The sequence below is a fragment of the Lycium barbarum genome, chromosome 1 (assembly GCF_019175385.1).
Source record: "Lycium barbarum isolate Lr01 chromosome 1, ASM1917538v2, whole genome shotgun sequence".
Lineage (NCBI taxonomy): Eukaryota > Viridiplantae > Streptophyta > Magnoliopsida > Solanales > Solanaceae > Lycium > Lycium barbarum.
In genome coordinates this window covers 138,589,677-138,601,955 of record NC_083337.1, presented here as the reverse complement: position 1 = coordinate 138,601,955, position 12,279 = coordinate 138,589,677, and the positions used below count along the sequence as shown (strand labels likewise).

Genomic DNA, 12,279 nt, shown 5'->3' with positions numbered 1-12,279 from the left:
TTCTTTTTAGCATGTACAATTACTTGAGAATGCATCAAAAAAGCAATATTCAAGCAGCTTGAATTAATTTAATATCAAGAATTTGCATTTTTGCATGAATTGCGTCCAAAATAAGTTTGTACAATGAATGCAGTGTTTCCAACTGAATCTCCACTAATTTAGTCGTAGGAACCGCATTTCTTTCGGCGTAATTTAGTTTCGTGAAACATGGAAAAAATCTTTATATAGTGAGAAGAGTAATTACTTAGTTAATCCTAATTGGATCTTAGCTGTAGATTTAATCCTAGAAGCCGCATTTTTCAGCGTAATTTATGTACGTAAAACATGGGGAAACATGTTGTCTATAATTTGAACACGCAAATACAGTTGTATGCTTTGAGAGAGAGAATAAAAGAACGAGAGCACCGTTGAGGAAAATAAGGACATTGAGTTGGTAGTGGGAATCAGAATGTAGTACTGTGGAATTTAGAAAAAGATAAGTCAAAAGAAGATTAGATCTACTAGGCTATGAGGCTGATGTAATTTTTAAGCTACGGGTTGAATCGAACTCAATAGTTTTTATATGGAATATCTATTAGTTTTGTGTTCAATTACAAATTTTGTTAGTTTTTGCACATAAGAAATATATGAAAATAAAATACAGGAGATTTTTGGAAGATCATTTTCTTCCATTCAAATTGTACCGTATTGTAAATTCAATGCTAAAAACTTTAAAGGTCAAATCAATAAGTTAGTGCCTAGAATCCAGCATTTTGTTTTTGAAAGAGAGGGAAAGTAGCTATATATTTCAGGAAACACGTACCTAACTGAAGCTGAATGTGAATTCCTTTATACGATGACCAAGTCCAACGATGCAATCCGAAATGGGCTGTTTATAGGCTGGAAGTTATAGCAAATTAGTAATAGAACAGAAGATTGTTCAAATTAAATGATAATATTTGAATACAATTATGTGTTGTCATTGTGTGAGTGCGTTTCTCACTCTGAATATAGTGTCACCGAAGGTCGCAGGGGTCATTTGAGAATGCGAGATAAAGTCGTGGCAGACAAAATTTAGACATGAATTTGAATTGAGATAGTGAAATATAAATGTATATCTAATTATATTTTTATTCGATTTTCACGACCTTGAAGCACGGGATTATATCGAATGGTGAACTCACATTTGTATCCATCAACTGTGATGAGTCAAATCTCTTCTAAGCAATTGCAAGCCAACGATCTGTTTTCCTTATCTTTTGCTTTAAAAGAAGTTGTCCGCAAGGATCAATTTAATCCGTGTGTTCCAAGGGTCCCCATCATAACTATCAACTAGTCTGAGCGGATAGTGTACTTCCACTCATTTAAAAGACTCACTTTCCGTTGTATTTTGTAAATTCATCAGCCATGCATTGAAGATGCTTTTTGGTAGGTTTTTAACTAGCTAAATTTGATTGAGGAGCATATATACTCTTATCTGGCTCTTGCTCCATCTTACAAGTTTGCTTTGTGGTTATAATTTCTGTTCAATGGGAAATTTTCATAAAGGCCGAGTATGTCCGAAGACTGCAAACTTGTATGTCTGAAGACTGCAAACTTCTTAACATTCATGCATGTATTGTGTACTTCCTATAGCATTTGGGTAGACCCTCATTCATATAGTAATCTACCATATCTTTCCCCTTTTTTGTCTGTTGAAAATATCACAAATTTGTTTTCAATATGGGTTTACGCCTAGAAATTCAACCCTTAATGTCTTTCAACTTGCATCCTGGACAATCTTATTCTTTCAAGTGGACATGTCTATAAAGTCTTTTCAACAACTTTTCTGAAGTCAGAGGTACCAATACTTACTTTTATCACCACGTAGAAATGAATAGTGGTAATGGGAAAAAGTTCTTTACCCTCCAATGGTATGCTCAAGAAGAACAGGTTGTCCATCTCGAATTTGATCAAATACCGAATTACAAACTCATTTATTCTTTTTTGTAGAGGTATTTTGAGAAAAGAATTCCTGGATAACAAGCATAAATTGTTTGATGCTTTAACATACGTCACTGGAGTGAAGGAAATATAAGAAAGCTGTGTAGAAATCAGAACTGCAGCTGATACTAATCAAGCACATATATACCGAAGCACAATGGATTGACTGCAAATGCCAGGAGACTGGCAATTCTAGGTTACCATCGTGTCCATTACACCGACTATTTTGTGAGACTTTCATATCGATTCTGAAAACTGTCATGTCCCTGACAATGTCAACTGCAACCACCCTTAGGAAACCAAGACAATATGTGTTTCAACTTGGCGTAAGTGAAAACTGTAACTTGAGTATTCCCCATTATCTTCATTCAGTAAAAGGGCTGAAAATTCAATTTCAATTTCAATTTGGCAAAGCAGTACATCTTGACTGCTAAAAGATCATACAGCAGTCTTCCGCAATTTAACTAAAAAGGAAGCCAAAACTAAATGTGGAAGTCAAAACTACCTCACAAAATGCCATACTCTTTCAGTTGTAAACCATGTAATAAAGGAAAGCCAGTAAACTAAAGGGCTCTAAAACAAGGAATCACACATCTGGAAAACTGGAAAACTCCAATATGAACATAGTGACACCACGTATTAGTCTCTATTCAAGCTTTTTGCCTTTAAGTGGACCTCTCGGAATTTTGCTAAGAACATTGGCGTCAAAAACAGCATAATGCTTCTTGATCTCCGCCTCTGCCTTCTCAGCAAAAGCATCGAACTTGTCCTCATACTTCTCATAGAGCACAGGTACAGTATGCAGTAACACAAAAACTGCATGCAGAGAATGGAAGATGCAAATTAGAATCAAATAAACAAATAGTGTGGTCCCAGTTAGCATTGAAAAATGAAAGTCTCAGTTAGCAGAATTGGAATTTGTTACTCACCTATGTAAAACAAGGTGAGGAAGTTCCAGATATTCCCCAATATAGAAACTACCCACAAGCCAACAATGACCTGCACGTACAATGTCAACTATTTTACATCAATACAGTGACATGAAACTCAAAGAGGTGAACCAGTGGGAAGAAACTTGAGCCCTAAAGCAACTATCAAACTATGGACTTCAATTATAAAGCTAGATGCACATACAACAAGAAATTTCTTCAAGTCTTTCCCAGATGCAATATCCCGTAGGATCTCAAGGGCCCTATTGATTTCAATCCTCAATGCGGATGCAACACCATGGACAATATCCTTATGCAGAACGACTTCTGGAATTTGAGGTGGAGCCCTGGTGCATAACTTTCAATGTGAATCTTCATGTAACTATTAGATGGACAAATAAATTGTGAATACAAAAATATACATACGTGTTGATGAACGCAGATGCATTGGACCACAGGAAAAGCACTGCTAAGGCAACAATTAGAATATGGCAAACAAGTGTGAGCAAGTGGTATTCAAGCAACTCAAAAAGCGCCCAGATAACAGTGGCAAAACCAAGCACGCCGACTGTAACTTTCTTGTCCCTCCATAGGAAAATGTCAGCGGCTGTCATTGATAGGGAATTATTAGTATATATACATACATAAACAAGCAGATACAGAAAGAAAAGTTTCCGTAACAGCACACAGATTTGGTGGACATTGAAGTTGTTAAAATACTTAGAAAGCCTAGCAGGAGATATTGGAGCACAGAAGATGAAGGAGTCCGGCCTTTCCAATCTAAAGCAAAATAAACAAGTCATTAATGTAAAACCTAATAATTTCACCAAGTCTCACTATATCTGACAGGACAAATCAAACTCCGCCAGTATGCCCTTAAATTCCAATTGAGAGAAAAGCTAGTGCAGAATAGAAAACAGCCCTGTCCTTTTCAAATCCTTCACGTATTCAACTCTTCAGCAGGACATTACTTAGCACTCAAATACTTCTGATGGGTAGATCTGACAGGATTCTCAGGACTCAGATATAATGAAGCGATCATACCGTCCCATATATTCTTTTGTTCTAAAGAAAATTCAAAGCTTAAGTGGCTACAATTTAATCCTTTGCCTAGTGTCCAATGTGAGCAACAATGAAAACTGCGAAACTGGTCAAGTTATGAAATATCCAAGAATATCTTTGTCGATGGAAACCTCTTTAAAAACAAACAGTTCCATTTTGAACCACAGGACGTTTTGTGTCACTTTACAACACTAAAATGGTAAAACGAGAAGAGAGAAGAATTAACAATTAAATAACCTAGGAAGAGGATCCGAATTTTGAAGCAACATAATACTATAATGAAACTCAAATCGATAAATAACAGTTCAACCATCGAGAGACCAAAAATAATGGGGAAATTTTCAAAAATATACAGCTCAACATAAAATTTACACCACGTAATCCAATATACAATATTATACGACATTATACCTGGGATGAAAGCATTATAGATAATGTATCAACCTTGTATAATAGTGTATAAAAGGTGTTTATACACAAATATGGGTAACAAACTGAAAATATGGGCTACGTGGCGTAAATATTTTTTCCTAGTAGCCATAGAGCATAATTTTCCCTAAAATGAATGTGTTAGGAATAAATATAAAATTGAATCAAAATCACAGACATTCCGAATAACCTACATATATCTTCAGATAAAAATACATTCGTATACATATTAGTACTCTCTCCTAATTTATGGCAAACTTTTCACTTCTCGAGATTCAAACTGCATGAACTTTGCCCAATATTTCAAGATACATTTTTTCACCAAATTAATTTGCAACTTATTAGTACTTTTTTCTTGTAGTTGTCGAATATATAAATTTTAATCTTAAAATAATCCAATTTAGCTTCAAAATGTTGTCAAATTGACTCTCGAAAAGCGAAAAGTAACCGTTGGAGGAATAAACACAAAATTGAATCATAATGACAGACATTCTGAATAAACCTACACATATCTTCAGATAAAGATACATTCATACACATATTAGTATCTGCAATTTAAAATAAATAATAAGAGAGATATGAGTAATGTACGTTTTCCACCGCCTAGAACCTTATGAAGAGGCCTTTCTCTACCGAAAAGACGGTAGATCTTAGCCTTAACAGCGTCAACAACCGGTGATTGTTTAACCTTCTTCTCATCTTCAGAAGAAGAATCGTGAGCGCCGTGTAATTTGTTTTCCATAACGGAATCAACAAATGAGTCGTTATCGCCGGCGTGATCTGTTGCCATGGCCGGTAATGGGGGACGTGTGTTTTTTGCTGTTACGAAAGGGCCGCTTTTTGAGTGCGTGATTTTTCGTTTCGCTTTGAATACGTATGAGTGGGAATGATGGAAATGTTATAAAAAGGCTTTTTAAGAAGGGGGGATTTTGAACGTGAGGCTCGGTTCCCGAACCAAGTGGCTCGTAAATAACGCAAATCAATGAACAAAACTTATCTTCTTCTTTTTTTGGGGGGGGGGGGGGGGGGGGGGGGTTCAACTTCGAAAAAATTGATTGTACATTTTGATAATAGAAAATTACTCTATTTTTTTACTTTTAAATTTAATAGCATGCTTATGACTGTTTATACGAATAATAATTTTACACAGGGAAAAGGATCAAATTTATCGCTTACTATAAAAGAATTGATTTTACCTTATATCATATTATTCATACAAAGTTATTTCGGTTGTTATCAAAATAAATGGTTCAAATATACCCTATTTTGTCTAGACTAGGGTTGTTCAAAACGGCCCTAGTCTAGACATTCATAGTTCAGAATTCTCAAGTTCGATCATAATACCCAGTGTCATCATAATTTGACACTGGGACAATAGTTTTCAAAGATTCGCACCAATCAGGACTCGTTATTCATAGGTGTCGTAGTTATCCCAGAACTACACACGGCCTGATTCTCGTGCAGCCCGGGATATGTAGGCAACTCGGAGACCGGAGTTCGGCCGCAATTCTCTCAAATTTTCTTTACCCTTAATCTCCCAAAATTCTTTTAGTCGAGACAAAATAGGCTACTAAGTCAACGTCTTTGCCCGAAAATTCTTTCATCATTACCGGCCAAAGAGGGACAAATTGTTGACACCCAATTTTGTCCCGCCTTTCTTCCAAAATATTTATTTACACCTCTAATACTTTTGAAAACTTAAAGAATAGTTATTTATTACAATTATAAGCTTTCTATTAATATCGTCATTCTTCATTATCCAAATGTAGTCAATTATTATTATTATTATTATTATTATTATTATTATTATTATTATTATTATATTGCGATCACTTAATATTATCATCATGATCACTTTTAACATTTTTATTTGTCGTTTTACGCAAAACGCATTGCATTTATTTTATACAATTAAACGATAGCATTTACTTATTTTATTTTAACTTTTAAATATTATCACACAAATATTACGATATCATATAATTTTCATTTGAATGCAAATAAATATATTTTTATATTAAGTAATATTTTGGCACGCGTTAATATATAATTAACTAAAGAGTGTCTTTCATGCAAATTTAGAAGTCAAAGAAATTAAAGGAAGAAAGGAAAAGTCCACGCCCAAGGCCCATATTTTCAGCCCAAGTTGGCTCTAATATTCAGCCCAAACTAAGCCAATTCATATTAGCCGAAAAGGCCCTCTAAAGCCATTATTGAAGAGTCAATCTAGACCATTTAATAAAAATGATCTGATGGACCTTATTAAGTCTCATTTTTAATCCTATTTCAGCTAGGGTTTCATTTGGTAAGGGGCAGCTGCGCCTCTTTGCCTCTTCCTCCCATTTCCTCTCTTAGAAAAAATGCCAAACTCCTTCAGCCGAAAGTGAACTTTGTTTTCACCATTTTTGTGCAGAGGGGACTTTTCTAGGTGCGTCTCTATATCGTTTTCCCGTTTTCATGCTTCAAGGTATGACAAATCTCTCCATTCCAGTCAAGGTATCACCATATCGGGTAAGACGTCCAAATCCAACGTTCAAATTCAAACGGTCATGTTGACCAAGTCTCAAGCTTGGTGTTCAAAATCCCGCCTAAAGCAAACACTAATTTTCTACTCCTATAAATACTACTTTGGACTCCAGCAAAAGAAAGAAAAAAAAGAGTTTTTGGACACCATCAAAAATCTCTATAATACTTCTATTTTTTAAAACAAAATCGGCTAAGACTTTTATTTTTTTCAGTCTCGTTTGCTTGTGTTTTTTTTTAAACTATCCTAGTATTTTTGCTCTCTGTTCGACGAGCCTTGCTCGAAGGGGGGAACTTTTTTTGGAGCAGCCACTTCTCTTGTTGAAACCATTACCTCCTTCTTCTTTTTTTTCTTTCTTTCTCAAAGTATTTAGTATCTTGGATCTGAGCGTCGTTCGTTTTTTAGGGTAAGTCGGAGATCCAAAAGCCCCGTTCACTACACCGCAAAAAGGTCGGTAAACCGTCCTTTCTTGTTCCATTGTAGTTTTCGATACATTTATGATTCTCCATGTACTGTGCATCGTCGTTAGTTTCTTTCCAGCGTCGTTTATTTTTGTACTATGAAAAGAGATATCTGACGTGTTTATTCTAAATCTTTGGTGTTGTGAGTATGAGTCTACATTTTGTGTTTGCTGCTTCATTAGGAGTATTTTGTTAGTTGCTGTCTATATGGAAATGATTTTATTAGGATTCATATTTTTTTTTAAAAGCATTTGACTCTTATAGAGAATGCCTTTATTTGAAGTTGATGTACGAACAAGTGCCAATCAATATACTTAAATGTCTTTGATGGAATGTACGGTCCTCTGTTTCACCGTAATGTTAAAGTATTGAACTTCATATATTAGTTCCCATCTTAATGTATTAATATAGTTTCATTATTTCATCATTGTTTTGTTAGAAGGTTTTAAGATGATTCTTTTAGTCACAGTCCTTTTTTGCAAGAGTTAGACAAAAGTGGAAAGTCAAGTCTATCAAAAGCCTAAACCTCTTTCATGGTTTTTTTTCTTTACTGTTAAATATGATATTCTATTTGGAGTATGTATAACCACACTTGTTTTGTTAAATGTTTAGGAATCATGTTTAATAAGGTTTTCCTGGTTATATATTCTTTAGCTGCTATGGTTGTAAATCGTTTTCGTATTTGGCTTTGAGTGTTTTTTTTTTAATAGCCCTTATGAGGCTGTCGCTAATCTTTATTTCTTTTTCTTTACATGTCTACTTTGGAGCAAATGGAGTCTTAATTCGGGACATTCTCTCGACATATCCGTGCTTGGAGTTGTCATTCATCATCTTCCCTAGAATGCCCGGAACAACGAGAAAACTTGCAAAACATTTGGGGTCGCCTATGGCGTCCTTTCTTCTTTATCGTTCATTATATCTCTTTAGGGATTATTGGATTATCTGTGTGTGATTTGATTTTTCTCTCAAGTTTGAGATTGTCTATTATGACCCTTTTTTATTTTTTAAGTTAGATTAGTAACTAAGTTTATTTAATTATTCGGGATCGTTAATCTAATTGGTTAAAAGACATATCGAATTTTCAGCATTTTTGGTCATTTCAATCATAAGTCATCTCCTTCTTCTATAATGTTTAAGACAAGTTCAGATTTTAAAAAGGGTTGTTAAACATTCCTTCGGGGCATATTTTCCCATCTTAAAGTTTTTAATCTCATAAGTCTTTTGAGAATTAATCGGATTGAGTTTACGCGAGCTTAAAGTTTTGAGATTATATTGAGTTTGGTAGCTGCTATTTCTTTTTCTTTCTTCTTCCATAAATGAGTTAAACAAGTTTTAAGGCAAAATAGTTTCCTAAAAGTCTGAATCTTAACCAAATCTCTAAATTTTAGTGGAGTTAGCAAACAATTGAAATTGTTATCCCATTCTAAACCCACTTCTACCTAACTTTGGGTTAATTTTTTTTTTTTTTTCTGTAAATGGTTTTACCTTTCTCTAATTCATTTAAGAGGTTGAAGTTTAGCTTGCTTGGAAAAAATGACGTTCTTGAATTTTTATCCATGCATATTTCGAATATCCATTGAGAATCAAGATTTTTCTTAAATTCAACCATGAAGGTTTTCAAATGACACTTAACTTTAACATACTATTTTTTTTCCTGTTTCCATGTTTTAATCTTTAGCGTAATTTTAATTTGACGAGTAGTATTCATATAATAATATTTTACACTTGTTAATTATAAGTTATTTTCCTTAAATACTTAGAGTATCTAAACGCTATTTTCATACGTATTTGGATCATGCATTAATTAACCTAAGTTTGACCGAATAACCGTAGTTAACGGATTCTAGAGGATGCCTAACCCCTTCCCTTTAGAATAATCAGAACCCTTACCTAGAATTAAAATTTAAGCAGACCATTAACGGGATTTAGTTAGCTTTACCTTAGTTAATAATTAGGTGTCCTAATTAACCTTAAAATCAATTAGGTGGCGACTCCTTAAAATAAAGCAAAATAGGAATCTCCAATATGTTGTACTCTACTTTAACCGGTTTAAATAGGGTATAATAGCTTGGCGACTCTGCCGGGGACTCATAGGTTCTAACCATAGCAGACTTAGGTTAATAAATTTTTTTGGATGTTTTGTTTGTTTATTTTGCCCTTATTGTTGCTTTATATGCTTTTATATGTTATTATTGTTTTATTCCTATTTGCCTTTTCTATGTAATATGTATTCTTGCTTTTTATTAAATTGACATTCCGTTCATATTTCTTCCACTTCTGGAAAATTCACACATATTCACACACTTAAAGCGGTTTCGCGGTTCGCGGCCGTGCACTACTAAATTACCCTTTTAGTTGGATCGATCTTGTGGATTTAGTCGATCGGCGGTGCAGTCGACAGCCACGGACTTTCCACTCCCGAGTTGTCCACTTGGGGGAGCCTTGTGTCATAGGAAACCGACTCCTAGTCAGCCTAATATAGAGCTAAACCAAAACCCTCTTTAAGGACACGCACCACACAAACTTAGGAGGATTAATACCCAAGGTGTATTAAGTCCATTAGTCAACCTTACCCAACTGTCCAAGTGGGTTCACGACCCCAAGCGACGCTTATCATATTATGTGTGCATTATTTGAAAATTGATTGTGCCAACAATATGGACCATTGTTCTAAAATAATTAAACTTTAGGAGGGCGGGCTTGACTAACCTTTTGTGATGCAGATAGCCATGAAGATCGCAAGAAAATACCTTGGCGCACATTATTAATAGAGAAAGAAGCTTGGACGCAATGAAGAATTGAGCTTAGCTTATTTTGATTAGGAATATTTTTTTTCTTTTTCTTATTTGGCATGTAATAAAGCTTAAAGCTATTTTTGTACTTCATTTTGGGAATAGACTCGTTTAATTAATTAAAGAACAAATGGGATGACATATAATGACACGTTCATCTTTCAAATACCCGCTAGGCCTTCCTCGGGCATAAAGAGGTCCCCTGCATATTAAGACGCGTTATTGTTATTGATATTTAATATACTTGTGTTATAAACTTGTCAAGTTGTTTGCCTGCTTGCTAAGTGATTTACTTGAATTTATTTGTAGTATGCTTACTTAAATTTTATTTGCAATATGCTATTGCTTGGTGCTAAACGAATTACTTAAATTTATTAGCAATATGCTCTTACTTGAATTTATTTGTGATATGCTTCGTTTCTCTTGACAACAGAAGATAAAATTGAATCCATATTTGCTTGTCTCTTTATTTTAACATATAATTGCAACATTATCTTTTAATTATTATTTTTATGCATCACCTTCATGATTTTTAAAATAATAATAATCCAATTATTCCGCGACTAGCGCACTTTAACGACTCTAGAGCACCTTTAAGATCGTTCACATTCCTAGCATGATTCCCGTTTTTCTACAAAGTAGAATGTTTCACTCGACAACGTTCTAATCGTCGGAGGAAATTTCCTAATTTTCGCATCCATGAACTAGCCTTGAAAATTCTTTTTGCCAACACTTAAAGTTAATTCTTATCATTCCAACTTTTTATTTTAATAGGCATTCTCTTATAATTATCTTTCCCATCATTATTCGCTCAAATCTGTTAGTGTCAAATAATTTGTCTCGCATCAAACTGCAAATTCTAGAGCTTTTCCGTGTCCTTCCTTTACAGGTATGATCTTCTGTCTCAAACGACGGAACATTTGACCCGTTAGCTCCATGCCTCGTAGAATCCATTTTGCACTCGGTCTACGTCATGGAACTTTTACTTTCAAAACTCTGTCATTTTCACCATTTATCGCTTCTTAAATTGGTAGATGTCCAAATTTATTTGCACAATCTATCAAATGACACTTGTTGAAATTTATTCAACGTTTTCCATCAAGTTGTTCAGGAATGACTTTTCAAGTACCTTACTTCTGTGGAGCCTTCACTCGTCTAATCGAGTCATTCTTATTTTTGGGTCGCCGAGATTTATCTTCACGCACCCATTAATTTCAAATTTTGGCATGCAAGTCGAGGGACAATTTCATAGGCCTCTCATTTTCAACCCGCCAATGCTAAAACAATTTTAGAGCCGTTCGCAGCTTTTGGGCATATTAAGTTCAACTCTCGTGCGCTCGATCAATCGTAATTTTTCTATCTTAGTCCCGAGTTTTGTCTATGGTATATCCGAACAAGCACCAAAAGGTGAACTACGTTTGACCTGATTTCCTGTCGGATACAGGATACGTAGGCAGCCTATATAAGGCTCGGTCTTATTATTATAAAATTTTAATTTTTCCCCAAAAGAAGGAGCATGAAACTGGGGCAAATTTTTTGGCATGCAACCAAAACATCTTCTTCAGAAACATCCTAAAGACTGGGGCAAAATTTTTGAAATATGTCGGAGTTGGCAAAGGATAAGAATCAAGTTAGAGTCAGGCTTCGGTGTTCGGCATAAGTCAGTTTTTCTTCCAACTTCAAATTTTCAAATTTTCTTCGAAACTTCAAATTCTGCTCCAATATAGTTTGCTTTTTCTGTCATTAATGCTCAAGCGTTAGAGCCTACTAGCCAATAAGTCGTTCTCCTCCGCTCGTGCTACAACTTAGGTCATCTATTCTTGCTTAATCAAATCACGAACTAATTTATCACATATTTTATTATTTTGTGCATTTAATTCCTATGCATATTCTCACGCACTAACATTTTATCTTGTGTTTGTTTAGTTTTATTGCATTCTTTAGAGGTTGCCTAGCGTTGAACATTGTTTTGGCTGTGCATCTGCATTAAGGATGGGACTAAAATGGCAAAGACAATTAAATCATTCAACACTGGCATGGGGTTGGTGCGAGAACAAAATGATGATAACAAAAAGAATGTGGTTCAAAGAAGCATCTTGGTCAATCTGGAAAATACTTTC

The 12,279-nt window shown here is 34.7% G+C and overlaps 1 protein-coding gene and 1 long non-coding RNA gene across 3 annotated transcripts; one reads left to right on the top strand and one right to left on the bottom strand.

Moving 5' to 3' along the window:
* Positions 1–2,339: 2,339 nt before the first annotated feature.
* Positions 2,340–5,286, bottom strand: LOC132639489 (reticulon-like protein B2). Of its 2 annotated transcripts, none has more exons than XM_060355937.1 (5): positions 4,974–5,286; positions 3,318–3,498; positions 3,097–3,238; positions 2,892–2,979; positions 2,340–2,778 (listed from the first exon to the last, which is right to left on the bottom strand). In XM_060355937.1, the coding sequence occupies exons 1-5, from the start codon at positions 5,170–5,172 to the stop codon at positions 2,609–2,611; spliced, it is 780 nt and encodes a 259-aa protein (XP_060211920.1). In that variant the 5' UTR covers positions 5,173–5,286; the 3' UTR covers positions 2,340–2,608. The 2 variants fall into 2 exon arrangements, with proteins under 2 accessions (XP_060211920.1, XP_060211924.1); XM_060355941.1 differs by having other exon boundaries at positions 2,892–2,961.
* A 1,407-nt stretch (positions 5,287–6,693) lies between these two features.
* On the top strand, positions 6,694–8,451 carry LOC132607298 (uncharacterized). Its single transcript, XR_009570235.1, has 2 exons — positions 6,694–6,893; positions 7,312–8,451. It is a non-coding gene; the product is annotated as an uncharacterized LOC132607298 (long non-coding RNA).
* The last annotated feature ends 3,828 nt before the right edge of the window (positions 8,452–12,279 follow it).

Coding starts and splice junctions, on each gene's coding strand:
- LOC132639489 (XM_060355937.1), bottom strand. CDS start 5,172: ATGGCAACAGATCACGCCGGCGATAACGACTCATTTGTTGATTCCGTT. Junction 3,239..3,317: donor GCATCTGCGTTCATCAACAC/GTATGTATATTT, acceptor GTTATGCACCAG/GGCTCCACCTCAAATTCCAG. Junction 2,980..3,096: donor ACTTGAAGAAATTTCTTGTT/GTATGTGCATCT, acceptor GATGTAAAATAG/TTGACATTGTACGTGCAGGT.